The following is a 15644-nucleotide window of genomic DNA, read 5'->3' as shown; positions in this document are numbered from 1 at the left end:
AGATTCCAATTGGTTCTTCCACCTGTACAGTTGTCGTAGTGACAACACCTTACAACTTTTGCGAACAGTGGTTAATGAAAGCCGCTTCTTACTCCCCTTATTTAACTATAAATTTACAGCTTTTCTCTTGTACGCAAGATCTACAGTTTGTTTCACTTTCTTCTGTGGACTGGAAGCATAGTTTGAACTAGTAGATTTGCTAGGTGACTGCGGTCTCTCTTCACTGGATTGACGAGAATCCGACCCGGGGCTCAAAATCGGATCCGTAACACATCTTGTTCCTGGCAATGGTGTGCTGCCGTTCTCTTTCAGATAATGCAGATGTGTCGCTGCTTCCACTATCACTTTCACTATTTCTCTCCAGATACAACTCCGAGACGATGCTGGCACCAATGGGGTGATTTTCAATTAGTTCGATTACATGTCGACCCATCTCCCTTTCTTCCGCAGTTATTTCACGGGAAGAGGAGAAACCTTTTTCACGGAAATAACGTAAAGCATACTCTCGAACATTAGCCGGACTAATGGCTGCTCTTTCAAAGGAACATGTGTCAAATGGCTAGCGCAGAAAGATCAGGGTAAGCCCATAGAGTTAGTAAATGATGTATTATTTACTATGGGTAAGCCGGTCGCTTCAGCTGGTCACCAGAGCTGTCCACGTCGAGCTATACGCTAATGCGTGCAATTCTATTAGACATTTCCGTATCGATTTCAGGACCTTACACATCGAAATGGCAGCTGAATTTTTGTACATTGCTTTCTTGTGGACCCCTCATCCTCTCTACCAAATTTCAATGTCGATTTCGATATGACAGTATGAACAGTTCGCTTGTTAGCCTACTCATTGGTGTATTTACCGCTGCATACAATTCCAGAATGCGTATCCGTTATACTTATGTTATACTACGTCAAAATATACCTCGGTAGAAATGGACGCTCTAGTCGCTCGTTGACATGAATTTACGGAATGGAGAAGGGCCGTGGTTGGCTATTCGCATACTCGGCACAAACAACATTCTGTTCCGCCTACCTGTAGGTCTACGACACGCTGCTCGCCACACAATGCGGGGAAAACGTTCTCGAGATCTCGTCTCAGACTGCCCATCACTGACTGACAACTCAAAACATACCCTACGGTCGAGCGTCCTGTCTCTTTACTCCAAAGTCTTCTCATCCCCAAGTTTGCAACATTTTCGTAACACTACTCCTTCGATGCAGATCACCCAGAACAAATTGTGCCACTATATTTTCCAGTTCTCACACCAAGCAGTCCTGGTGTGGGACCCATACAAATTTCTACTCTTCCAAGCCCACCTTGCCGTTTCTATCCTACTGTAAGATGGCGAAGATGACTTCACCTCCTGTAAGGTTAAAAAAAACCAGAAGTGTCCTTTGCATTGGTCTTTTGTGTTTGCTGGTCCTGACAATGAATCAGCATTGAGGATTGGTCAAGACCAAGGAGCTGAGTGAGCTCACAGATTTCTGACACAGATATAGCCCCTTGGTGTTGAGCATACGTGGCTCACTTAGTACATCCCAGCGCAGGCTGAGGTCATTTGACGAGAAGAGCATTAGGACCTGAGACCTTTACGAGGCCCTACTGACTGTAGTCGCAATTTTACCCACCACCAAACACACTAACATACATAGAGACACCAACACTGACAGAGGTTTCAGAGCCTAACACTACCTCGACAACGCAGATGCCAGTTTGTACACATCAGGACTGGTAAACCACATGGTGCTATAGAGCATCCAGCGTTAAGAAAAGACTACAGGCCTTATGGGCTTTTACTTCTATTGGTGTTACCCACTTTAGTTCTACATGTATATAAAAATTATAATGAATTCCTATCAAAATGTATAATTTTCCTTATGAAACAAGCATTGGTTGTGCCATACAGTACTGAAGAAGACGTAAAATCATTTTTATATCTTTGAGTTTATCCTTTTAAATATCGTATATGCGGTTCAGTACACGGAATAGCCAGCCATGCTTGTCGCATTGCGCGCCACATTTCAGCGTGTAGTGCCTAGTGCCGAAGTGTGTACAGTAGTCAACACGTGTAATAACTCAGCTTAACCACTGCGAATCCTCATTGGTGAGGTCAGTGCGGCATGTTTACCTTTTTGCGTGTGTCACTCATTACAGTGATTGCTTATGTAAGGGAGATATTCGGCAGAGTGAAGTGATCGTCTTCCTGGGGCGCATAGTGTTTTGTTATAAATACAGTATATTGTGTTTCATTTTTCGTGTATTGCATTGCTTTTGGTTGTGTGTATCGTGTATTGTTTTTGTCTGTTTAGTATTTTATATAATCGACCAGCGAGTAATACATTTAAATTACAGCTGAACATGTAAAAAGGAGAAGTACCGGTAGTGAAGTTGTCAGGAGAAAGGAACGGCAAATGGTGCTTAATTCATTTTCATATTTGAAAACAAAGCATCCAGGACGAAGTGTAAACTGGGTAGTAGATAAAGCCGCGAAGTTTTTAGGAATTTCGAGGTCTTCTGTCTTCAAAATAAGGAAGGAAGCCAGCGAAGGGCCACTCCAGAGTCCCAGGAAGAAGCGGGAAAGGAAAAAGTCAATTCGCAGTCAATCCAGACTCATTAAATAGATGATTTTGTCAGAAGTGGAATACGGCGCACTGTTTATGAATTCTATTTTAGAGATGAACCGCCAACTCTGAACACAATCCTCACTTCCGTAAACAGCAACCCCGAACTACCTGATTTTAAGAAATCATACGAATAGGTCATTCAGCATTCTGTATTTTATGTTGCGGAATAATATTAAAGTTATCGTATTTTGTGATAAACATGAAGCCCTGGCATCTGTTGTCACTTACGAGTAAATTTATCTGAAATGACCTGAAGGATACATCACCGAGATAGAGATATCTCGCCGTCAGCTTCCTGTGTTGTAACCACAGTATTTGCCTTAATAATGAAATGTTTCTGGGGGCTAATAGACTCAGCACTGCGCTCCCGTAAAGCAACAACGGTCATGAAACTTTCTCAGATATAAGAAACACGACAATCATTTTGGTTTCTGGACATGCATGTTGTCCGCATCCCTGCATGTTCAAACTCTTACTTTATTTCGAATGTTACAGTCAGTGGGCTATTATCCTTAGAAACGTTATGGCAAAACGAAATTTCATGACTGTAATTTCATTAATGACTGGAGATAATATGGCATTTATATTATTATTAGTCTTGCAACAGCTGTACCAAGCGATGTATAATTTTATGTCATCACTGTATTTCACAAGCAGTGTCCGAGCCGCGGTGAGTGGGCGAGTATGGCAACAGTGGAAGGCAGCAGGCCCATAAGGCCTGTAGTCTTTTCTTAACTCTGGATGCTCTATAGCACCTGCCAGGAGGGAAACAACGAAGCAGACCATACCCCCCATGGACCAGAGTATGTGGTGACCCTGAAACGAAGCTCGGGCGAGGAAACCTTTGGCCATGGAGCAGATGACCAAGGAATGATCAGGTGGCCCACTAAGAAAGGGTTACACCAAGGAAACTAAACCACCACCCACAGAGGCAGGAGAACAAGGAACCAACCCAGAGAGGACCTCAGGGGGAGAGACATGCCTGAAGATGAGGGTGCAGATTGGACCAATCTCATTTATAGCAGACAGCTTTTCTCAACAGCTCTTGCAGAGTTTACACTGTGTGAGCCAGGCATTCATAACGGCTGCCATAGGCATCCTGTCTGGTGCAATCACTGTTCTGGTGATCACCACACAGATTGCTCTGTCCCACAGGTGGAGCATGTGTACTCCAATTTGTTAAGGAAGCCACCCAGCTTCTCAGTGTATTGGCCCTGATACTAGGGCATAGAGAGAGCAGAGAGGAAGGAGGCTCGTCATCATGGACCATGGCCGAGATTCAGTGCCACCAGGTCTATGCCTAAATGGGTGGGGCTATATTCCCTGGGACTGGGGAATCAGTGGAGTTCAGGTTGTGTAACTGGTCCTCAGATTTCCCAAAGCATGACTTGGTAGCTGATAGAGACCATGAATTCACAGCAGTCCCGAGCTGGGAGAGACTGGTTCCTGTAAATTGATAGAAGCTTGATAAAGGGATGGAAGCAAGGAATATTTGATTCAGGCCGAGAATGTGGGCAGAGTACTTCTGGTTTACTCTGGGCTTCACAAACCCAGTACTTCCAGTGCTCTCAGTCTACTACATGCCGCAGTTCAGGACAGAGGAGAAAAGGCTTGTCTGTCTCTGCATCAAGTTCCACCATGTGTATGACGGTGCACAACACTGTTCAGCCATTGAAAGATTTCTAATGTGAGTTCTGATTATTCAGTTTCCTAATTCGAGTCTTCTCAACATCTGCGAGACTGACTTAGGCAGAGTTTGGCAGGTAGTCAGCCTGCTGGGTGTGGGTCTCCGGAATGCCAGCCCATGTTATGCTACTATTCATGGAAGTTCAGTTTGAGATCTTTGATTTAAAGTTTCAATTATATTATGTGAATAAATAATTAGAATATTTATTATATAAATATGTTTCCACTTCACAGACATAAAGGGAGGATTAGAGGCTGCGGAACAAGTTGGAAAGAACAGACTTGGACTCTTAGGTTCGATTTGAAACCGCAAATATAAGCATTGCAGTGGATACACACATACCATGGCACTGTGAAATAGTCACTCAGGTCTCGCGGACCTGTTTTGCCATCTGGACACACACACTCGCATACATCCACCGGGAAGAGTTAAAACAGATATGTCTACAACAGAGAGGCTGAGGCACACCAGGAACCAGGAGTGGACCCCAGCCAGCTAGTGAAATCTGCCATCAGCCGAGAGGAAACAGCGCCATGCACACAAGAGGGCAATAAGTGACTCCGAACGACCCAAGAGCAGACAGCACCATAGGCTGGTCGAACAGCCTACTAAGGAAAGAGTTGGTACAGGACAGTGCTCGTGCCACTGATGTGAGAAGTGACAAAACACAGCAAAAAAGTCAGAAGAATGAGTGATGAAGAAGGTTCAATCTTTATTCTTAGCAACAGTAACATTACTTATACAATACAAAACTTAAGAATGACATGAATATTTTACATTCAGGTCAATTATTCACAGTTTCAGCAGTTTCTTTTATCTGGCTCAGAACATACTCCGGCTGTAATAAAGAAAGAAAATCAGTATTTTACAGTCAGTTTAAGGAGTTCAACATCTGCATCATCAGTCCTTGATGTAGAAGGAAACATACTGATCCATCAGAAAAAAGAACATTGGAGTACAAATGATAAGGTAAAGGTAAATCAGGAAAATGAAGCTCTTCCTAAGCCTCTTTAGCTAACTTGCTTGATATCAGAATAGTAGCAGAGTTATCCATAGGAGAAATGAATAAGTGAAAGCTGTTCTAAACATGGCAACAAGTCATGTCCCAACTACTGCAAGTTCCAAGAAAGATATACTCACTCATGTTGTCAACAAAAGCTATGACTTGTTAGTAACACAGTTGGGAAGTAACTGAATAAAAGTAATAAAATTACTAGTAACAAATACATTTTTAATATTTTTTATTTATAATCATTACTTTTTACAAAATGTAATTTTTACTAGTAATTTACTTTTTGAAAGTGCTGGAGAGGTAAGAAAGTGCCACATCCAGCTCTGGTGAAGCTACTAACAGAACTGTAAAGATAAAACATTCATCACTGCAGGAGATGTTCTTAAAATTAAGTACAGGTATTCCTTCAAGTGCCCCTGTAGGGCTTCTTTTCAGTGAATGCAAAGATGTACTTTTCTCCAGGAGGTTAAGGCTTAGTGACGAGGATTTTGAGAATCAATTATTTTGCAAAGTAAATGGCAAATTATTTCAAATGTTAAGTCACTCAATGAAATGAAAATTATGTGAAAAAAAAAAATTGAAAATTCCAAGGTATCATGTTTAGTCTCGCTCAGTACTGATAGGAAATTAATGTCTGTATGATAAAAAAAAAATGTAATATTTGTTTCTTTGCCAACTTTGGTATTGATTTCCTTAAGAATGGCATTCTGTGAAGTAACTGTAATCGAGTATAATATTTCTCAGGTAAATATAATTCAGCCCCCCAATTCCTTGAATTTGCTACTGCTACATGGCTGAAAGCAAAAGGAAACTACAGGCATAACCAACTCCCGAGGACATGCAGCTCCCTCTTTATGAATGATATGCTGATGATGGCTTCTTTCTGTGTAAAATAGTCCCCCATTTGGATCTCAAGGTGGAGACTACATGATAGGGGGCAATCGTCAGGAAGATGGAAACTAACTTTCTGTGAGTCGGAGCGTGGAATGTCCGAAGTTTGAATCGTTGTGGTAATTTAGAGAATGTGGAAAGGGAAATGGATAGACTAAAGTTAGATATAGTTGGTATAAGTGAAGTACATAGGCAGGATGAGTAGGATTTTTGGTCAGACAACTATAGATTTATCAACACAAAATCAAACAGGGGAAATGCAGGAGTTGGTTTAATAATGAATAAGAAAATAGGACAGTGGGTAAGCTACTATGACCAGCATAGAAAAGGGATTATTGTTGTCAAGATAGATACCAAGCCAATGCCCACCACGATAGTGGAGGTCTACTGTATATGCCTATTAGTTCAGCAGATGAAGAAAATTGAAAGAACATATGAAGAGATAGAAGATTTAATATAATATGTAAAAGGTGACAAGAATCTAATTGTGATGGGAGACTGGAATATAGTGGTAGACCAAAGAAGAGGAGGTAATGCAGTAGGAGAATACAGATAGGGACAAATGAATGAAAGAGGAAATTGGGTGGTTGAAATCTGCACCAATCATAATTTTGTCCTGGGTAATAATTGGTTCAAACACCACAAATGACTGCTCTATACGACGATGAGACCTTGAGACACTGGAAGGTATCAAATAGACTGCATTATGATCAGGTAGAGATTCAGAAATGAGGTGTTGAATTGAAAGAGTTTCCCAGGAGCTGACATGGACTCTTAGCACAGCTTGTTTGTCATGAAATGCCATCTGAAGTTGAAGAAATTAAAAAGGAAGGAAGGAAAGAAAGGGGATGGGGTCTAGATAACTTGTAAGAAAAGTGTGTAAGGAACTGTTTCAAGGAATATGTTGCACAAGGACTAAATGAAAAGGCTGAAGGAAACACAAGAGGAACAATGGACAGTCATGAAAAATGAGGGCTACTGAAGAGTTTTTTTGAAATTTGCTTTACGTCGCACCAACACAGATTGGTCTTATGGCGACGATGGGATAGGAAAGGCCTCTAAGAGTGGGAAGGAAGCAGCCGCAGCCTTAATTAAGGTACAGCTCAAGCATTTGCCTAGTGTGAAAATGGGAAACTACGGAAAACCATCTTCAGGGCTGGCTGCCGACATTGGGGTTCGAACCCACTATCTCCCAGATGGGAGCTCAGAGCTGCGTGCCCCTAAACACACGGCCAACTTACCTGGTGAAGAAAGTTTATGAAGAAAGGAAAGATCAAGTAAGACTCAATGGATAACTCAGGAGATACTAGGCCATGTTGATGAACGACGAAAAAGTACAAGAATGCAAAAAATGAGGAGGGCCGAAAAGAATGAGGTAGATAGGAAGTGAAGGACAGTTAAGGAGGAATCGCTGAAAGTGGAGTGCAAGGATGTTGAAGATTGTATGGTCGTTGGAAGGGTAGATGCTGCATACAGAAAAATCAAGGAAACCTTTGGAGAAAGGAAAACTTGGTGTAAAAATATTAAGAGCTCAGATGGAAAACCACTTCTAGGGAAAGGAAACAAGGCAGAAAGGTGGCAGAAACATATCCATACCACATCAGTCCAAGCAAAAAATTGACTGGAAAATGTCAAGACATGTGAGAGTGAGTGAGCAAACAGCAAGGAGGAGGTAACAAGAAGCTTGTCTTTCACCCAGGAGATCAGCCTGTGGACCCCTACTTGAACAACAACACAGAGAAGAGTATCTTTGTTTAGTGAGACAGCATGTGGAATAGACTGGCAGCAGTGGGCTTCGGTTCACTTCCTAATGGAATAGAAAGTGTTTGGAGAACATATTGCGAGAGGTACAGCTTTATTGTTTTCTACTCTAGGACTCCATTTGGAGGTGGCTTAGTGATGGTAGGGGGTGACATCGACATTGCAGCCCGAACTGAGTTGGTGTTCATTGATCATGCGATTCTCAATGTTCAAAAGTACATCAGACAGATCCTGGAGGACCATGTAATGCCCTTTTGGCTACAGAATTTCATGCTGCTGCATGATAATGCTTGTCCCCATACCACTCGCTCTGTTGTGCAGTATCTGCAGGAATTTGGGATTCAAACCATGGACTGGCCAGCATGTAGTTCTGATATAAAAGCCTCATTGAACATGTATGGGATATGCTTGAATGGAACGACAGACAATATGACACCATCACCCTGGCACAATTAAGATCATCATTGCTGGAGTAGTGGTATTGCATCCCGGCAGAAGCCATCCAACAACTTATGAACAGTATGCCAGGGCATTTACAGCAGAGGTTGTCATAGAAAGGAGGGGTGGCAATACCTATTTTTAGTGATCATTGTCCTGATGAAGTGCATTAAAAACATTTTTTGTTTGGCCATAAATTTAATAACAATTGGCAAAAACAAACCAAAAAGAAAACTGAAAAAAAAAACCTGAAAAATTTCAAGAATTGCAAAATGTAAGGAAATTTATGTCATTGTAAAAGAAAACTTTTACTCTTGTATAATTGGATTGGTCATTTGAGAAACAACATAAGTCAATTTTCCTCCAAAATGAGTAAAGAGTATATTCGTAATCTGGAGTGACAAATGCATCTTTGCCACATAAGCAGAATTCATCTGCATTGTTGAGCAAGGCATCGATTTCTGTGTTTCTTTGAGTAACACACTAAGTCAATGACTTGTGTTGTTTCTGTAGTAAATAGGGGTAAACAGCTGCTTGCCGCACAACATATTCCTCCATGGCAGGAACTTCTCTATTTGGTTCTCCATGGCTTCACCATGACAGCTTGTTTATGTGTACTGTGTATGCATCAGAATTTGCTATCAAGCAGCACTCCTCTGAACTGAGCGAACCCTACCAGTGCACATATCACGCTAGACTTGGCAAGCATTGCAACAACTATTTGCTTGTCCAGTTTGTAGAAGCAGGCCATGACTCTCGTCATGCTTCCTGTCAATTCCATGAAGATGGCCCTTGGTCTGCCAAACACAAATTATATTGATCCAGGAGGATGAATTAGAAGAGGAACCTAACAAATTTTGTATCCAGTAAGAGAAAATAAGTGTAAAAGCAACAAAATTAAAGGGGTCAATTATGTGGTGTTAAATGACAATGTATAAGTGATGTTATAGTGTTGCTGTAACATCAATTAAGTATCACCTACTAAATTTACATATCTGCACGTGATATACTATTTATTTGATGTTTCCAATGATAATTAGGGAACTTAAGATGTAATATGAATCTATTCCACTAAAAAGGGTACCTGAAAATTGTAATGGTGGCCATAGCGATGCCGAGTGGGTCTCATGATTGATAAGTACTAAAATGCATTCATGTGTTAAATTTTGATTGAAGATTTCAAATTTATCTCTTTTTAAAATATTACCTTTTGCATTAGTGATGGGCAACGCTCGAAACTCTCGAGACTCTCGAGACTGACGTCGCAGATCTTGAGACTCTCGCGAGAATCCCGAGACCAATCCTCCTGTAGCGCAAGCTGTGCGACGTACCAGTAACTACGACTGTAAACTTGATAGTATATCATTGGCAGTTATTGCGTGAAATAACGTTCTCTTATGAAAACGTATGAGCCAATACATTTTGTCAAAAGCCTCGAAAAGTACTGCATGTTCAACTATGAATCATTAACTAAAGTGGAAACAGAATATCAGCTTCTTAAACTGTTCACGACTTATTTGGGGTGGACATCTTAGGTGAATACCAATATAAATGGTCCGGCATCAATTTTTGATAGTGAGACGGTGTCTCTCATAGTGCATTGGCGCTGCTGGTGGCTACAATTAGCCTGCGCAGTGGCCTCCACGGTATGCACTGTCCAGTGTCTTGGTGGGTGTGCTAGGTGCCAACTGATGAGCCCAGCCTGGCGCAAGGGGGCGAAGCGCTGGCAACCAGGAGTGGGTTGGCTGGAGAATTTATAATGTCCAATAACGGACCATTTATATTGGTATTGTAAATTTGCTCATTCGGAACAATTATTTCTGATTCCCTGTGGGAGTCAACATCTGCATCATCTGATGGCCAAGCGGGCATCAATTTTTGATAGTGAGACGGTGTCTCTCATAGTGCATTGGCGCTGCTGGTGGCTACAATTAGCCTGCGCAGTGGCCTCCACGGTATGCACTGTCCAGCGTCTTGGTGGGTATGCTAGGCGCCAACTGATGAGCCCAGCCTGGCACACGGGGGCGAAGCGCTGGCAACCAGGAGTGGGTTGGCTGGAAAATTTATAATGTCCAATAACGGACCATTTATATTGGTATTGTAAATTTGCTCATTCGGAACAATTATTTCTGATTCCCTGTGGGAGTCAACATCTGCATCATCTTAGGTGAATAACAATGCATAATTTGTGAATAACTTTAGATAGGATGTACATCTACTTGGATACTAGAGGCATGCGTTATTCGAATCTGAGACGGGGAAGATGTGCTTTGCTACATACGCAACCGCCATTACACATGAGTGGAACGTGTAACAGGGGTGATAGGCAACGCTCTCGAGACCGATTCTCGTATGCTGCGAGCTGTGCGACGTCCCAGTAACTACGAGTGTAAGCTTGATAGTTATCATCAGCAGTTCTCGCATGGAAACGTGTGTGACAATAAATTTTGTCAAAATCCTATGAAAGCACTGCAAGTTGAACTATGATCTCCTTACCATTAACGAAAGTGAATACAGAATGCCAGTATCTTAAACTGTTCACGAGTTATGTCAGGTGGACTTTTTAGCTGAATAACCCGTATAATTTATTAATAATTGTTATTAGGATGTAATCCTACCTGGATACCTCACAATCGTTGTCAGCAGGGTAGTTTCTTGTGATTCAGACTGGGCTGGAGGTGTTCTGTGACGATTCCTCTTCATTGATATTATGTGTTTGTAAGTGCCGGATCATCCCAGAAGTATTTCTGCCGATGTATTTTACTTCTTTTGAATAAGCTACACAGTGGGCTGTACTATGTGACATCTCTTAAAAATAACCGACATCCACGACTTACGTTGCGTTTCGGACATCGTCTTCAAGTTGTCGCGAACAATTCCACACAGTTCACATTGCACCATCATATATCGAAGTACCTACCTAATTATGACGCGAATACTCTATAGCACTTTAGATTGCACATTCCACCCATGCGTAATAGTGGTTGCATATGCAGCAAGGCGCATCTTGCCTTGCCTCGAGTTCGAATAAAGCATGCCTCTAGTATCCAGTTACGTGTACTTACAGTAGCCGTCAGGTTCTGTACTTAAACCACTCATTCGTGTACCTACCAGTGCATACAATGCCAGAATGCTGTTATACTGCGTCAAAATAGACCTCTGTATAAATGAACGCCCTAGTTGCTTGTTGACACGTATTTACGAAAATGAGAAGGCCCGTGGTTGGCTATTCGCATATTCGGAACAAACAACATTCAGCTCCGACTACCTGCAGGCCTACAACACGCTGCTCGCCGCACACTGTGGGGACAACGCTCTCGAGATTTCTCGACATTTCTCGCGAGAAATAATGCCTGCGCTAGTCTCAAGAAATCCCGAGAAATCTCGAGACCTCGTCTCAGACTGCCCATCACTATTTTGCACACCTGGATTCAAGTTACCACAGCACAGAAATTATAATTATGGTTTTCACATTATTAATGTTCAGACTGTGTCTAAGTGTACCTTAAGGTATGATTGTACCATTGTTACTTTTTATAGCCTCATGGGTTTTCAAGTCATACATTGTACTTAATATTCTGAAAACCTTAATGAAAATTTTACCTTTCTATTCGATTTAGTAATATAAAGGTATTTTCTATTCACATAATTTGTATTATCATATCACGAAATTCTGCTATTAAGAACTAGGTAATTTGCAAGTGGTCATCAGTGTCTGGCAATGGAAGTATGCAATTCCGATGATAGCTTCAAAAGAAGACATTCGATTGCAAGTCCCATTGTGTTTAGGAGTGTTGCTATGTGTATCTTTCTTTAGAATTTATGAAATTGTAGCAATTGTTTTACTCTGTTTTCTCTTCTGGAATGTGCTTACAATTTTGGAAGTGTTGTGCCTAACAGGTAATTTATCCTTTTAATTTTATCCTACTGAATGACTCCTGAAGTAACAGACTGAAGTATGAAATGTACATTAAGCTTATTCTTGAGGACACGATGTTAAAGTTAAAAATATTGTTTTTTACATCTTATTGTCATTGTGAAACCTAAAAGTTTTACTCAATTTACTTGGTAAATTACTATATTTCTGTTCTCTCTTAATATTTGCCTACTATTTTTTGTCTTTGGGGGCTGTGTTCATTGTGTTTATTACACCTTCCTTTTTTAATTACCGTATTGTTTTCTTTCTCAGTAGGCTAAGGGTGTATTTTGTATTTTTCTGCTGCACTGGTGAAGTGATTAGTATGCTGGAGGATCATTAAGCTAATTATTTAATGGTGTCTGGGAGTTTTTCCTTTTTTATGTTATTATTCTCAATCTTATTAAAGTGATATTCAATGCTGATTATGATTTTTCTCACTGGTTTATTTATTTCAGACTGAAACAAATATGAGATATTCAAGATTCACAGGGGATAAAGAAGAAGCCTTATAAAAGAGATCATGATTTATCTTCAGTGTTAAACATCTTGATTTTCACTATTATTAATAAATATTGTCTTGTAAGTTAATTAAACTAAGTAATCTTATATAGAACATCTCTTTATTGCGCACCCTAGTATACACCATCGGCTTACAGACAATAAAGATAGAGCGAAACAAAAAAACAAACAAACAATATCTACTATATCTCTCTTAAAACTACTTAACTACATACTCTAATTTAGTGGCGCCCCGCACGTGCGGAATACCAGACACCATGCACGGCGCCACCCTTCACTAAATCTACTGAGCTGCCTCTAACATGGGCGGATATCATAACCGCATGTTAGGGCACCCCCTACATCAACTCTAACGTGCTAATTATTTATTTTACTACCTACAACTAATTAACAGAAAAACTGGCTGGTCGCGGTATTGCCGTGGTAAGGAAACAGTCCGTCCAGCCCGTGATACCACAGCCAGCCACACCCCGTGGGTCAGATGTCTGCCCTCACCTAAACCTAGTTGGCAATGTGCTTCCCTCCCATCCTTTGCGTGGCGAATCACATGAGGCGGAAACCAATCCATCATGCGACCTGTCATGCTCTTATCTACTGTCCCGCCTACTGTATCCGAGTCCCCTTTCTTACACATTGCCTGCAGCCATCTTTGACTCTCCTGTTCCACCACGCGCGGACATGCTTATTCTTTTCACCCTGGGATGGGTCAGTCCCACCCCACCCTTCCACCTCTTAAACCTCCCACTCCCTATCCCATATCTTTCAATCTCTGTTTCTTACTTACACACAGCATAAAATGTAGTGTACTTAGTAAATCTCCTGGAGAGTACAGTAAGAAACCTGAGTACATAATCCTTGATATAGCCCTTTCAGATACTAAAATTCTTTTCGCTTGTATATATCGTCCACCAAAAGTAGGGTTCATGGATACATTCCTGAATGATATGTATTCTCATGTTATGAATTATAAATATATATTCGTTGTGGGCGATGTTAATGCTCGGTTCGGAACTGGGGCGTTTGAAAGCGAAAAAATACGTGATGTGCTCAACGCTTGTAACCTCGACTGCCTTCCATTCAATCCAACCTTTCATACTGCCACTTCCGATAGCACTCTCGACATAATCTCATCGAACTGCAATGAGTTGGTAGTAGAATACGGACAGGAACCAGCTGCCGGTTTTTCTGGTCATGACTTGCTGTATGCTGTATTCACTTTATCCACGCCAAAACAAATTCCTAAAACTATTCTTGTTCGAGACTTCAGTAAATTTGACGTGAACAATTTTCGTGCTGACGCTGAATTACTACCCTGGTATATGTTTTTTCAGTCTAATGACGTAGATCAAAAAGTATCTCTCTTCAACAGCTTTGTACTTTTACTCTATGACAAGCATGCGCCACAAAAAAGAATTCTCGTAAAACACCGGTCATCACCATGGTTCAATAAGCGTATTAAGGAATTGATAAGCAAACGGGACAGAGCTAGGAAGAAATTTATTAAAACTAAACTTCCAGATGATTACGAGCAATTCAGGATCTTACGTAACGAGACAAAACAAGTAATTAGGAACACTAAAGTGAAGTATACGTACAACATCTTCCGTAATTGTAAGAGCACCTCAGCTTCTTGGCGTGCTGCAAAATCTCTTGGTATTGGAGTCAGTCACTCTCTAGATAGCCAGATGCCTGTTACTCCATCTGAATTAAGTGAATATTATATGACATCAGTCTCTAACTCCAACTCTCCGAAAGTATCAGAGACTGCCAAACATTATAGACATCTCACTCCAAGTAACAGAGATAAATTCTATTTCATGTACGTACACCCTTCACAGGTAGAAAAAGCAGTCAGATCAATACGAACTAAAGCTAAAGGTCCAGATAATATTCCAATATCCATGATTTCTACCTGCATGGACATATTTCTTCCTGCCCTTGTGCACTTATTTAACTTCTCTCTACAGAATGGAGTTTATCCCTCAGAGTGGAAGCGTGCCAATGTACGTCCTGTGCCCAAAAAGAAAATACCAACAGTCTGTAGTGATTTTAGGCCTATCAACATCCTCTGTGCACTTAGTAAGGCACTAGAAAAAATTGTTCATGAGCAGATATGTGAATATTTGTCTAAATACAACATTCTAAATCCCTACCAATCTGGCTTCAAGAAGGGCCATAGTACTACTACTGCTCTTCTGAAGGTTACAGATGATATACGCGCGGCCACCGATAAGAGGCAGCTTACTATCTTATGTCTCTTTGATTTCTCTAAGGCATTTGACTCTGTTAATCATGAGTTGTTTCTTGCTAAGCTGAAGTCAATTGGCTTCTCCCAGAGTGCTCTGTCGTGGTTTGAATCATATCTGTCAAATAGATCACAAAGAGTCACGTTCGTTGACGGTCGATTCTCTAGCTGGGAATCAGTAAACTGTGGCGTACCACAAGGATCAGTCCTCGGTCCTTTATGTTTTTCTATTTATATTAATGACATATCTGAAGTCTTTAAAAGCAGTAGCTTTCACATGTATGCGGATGACTTACAAGCTTACTTCCACTTTTGTCCCACTAACGCATCTTCTTCTATAACGCATTTTAACCATGACATCTCTCGATTGATTGAATGGAGCGCAAATCATAACCTCCAATTAAATGTGGCTAAGACCCAGCTTATTTGCATAGGTTACACAAAACTCCTGAAAACTGTTGACCTCAAATCCCTCCCAGCAATAAAAATTCTAGAGACAGATATTCATTATAGTGACACCGTTAACAATCTAGGTCTAATTTTCGACAGA

The 15644-nt window shown here is 41.0% G+C and overlaps 1 protein-coding gene across 2 annotated transcripts in view; it reads right to left on the bottom strand.

Moving 5' to 3' along the window:
- Positions 1-5001: 5001 nt before the first annotated feature.
- LOC136862972 (adenosine 5'-monophosphoramidase HINT3) overlaps positions 5002-15644 on the bottom strand; it is a 63578-nt gene continuing 52935 nt past the window's right edge. The window contains exon 5 of one of the 2 annotated variants that reach the window (XM_067139269.2): positions 5002-5147. In XM_067139269.2, the coding sequence (XP_066995370.1) occupies positions 5094-5147 (54 nt within the window). In that variant the 3' untranslated portion in view covers positions 5002-5093. Of the gene's footprint in view, positions 5148-13876; positions 14551-15644 lie in introns of those variants that run through there. The other variant, XM_068226230.1, reaches the window with a different exon arrangement.

Source organism: Anabrus simplex, chromosome 2 (assembly GCF_040414725.1).
Source record: "Anabrus simplex isolate iqAnaSimp1 chromosome 2, ASM4041472v1, whole genome shotgun sequence".
NCBI classification, from domain to species: Eukaryota; Metazoa; Arthropoda; class Insecta; order Orthoptera; family Tettigoniidae; genus Anabrus; species Anabrus simplex.
Note: the sequence above shows the minus strand (reverse complement) of the source record. Positions and strands in the feature narration are given on the sequence as shown.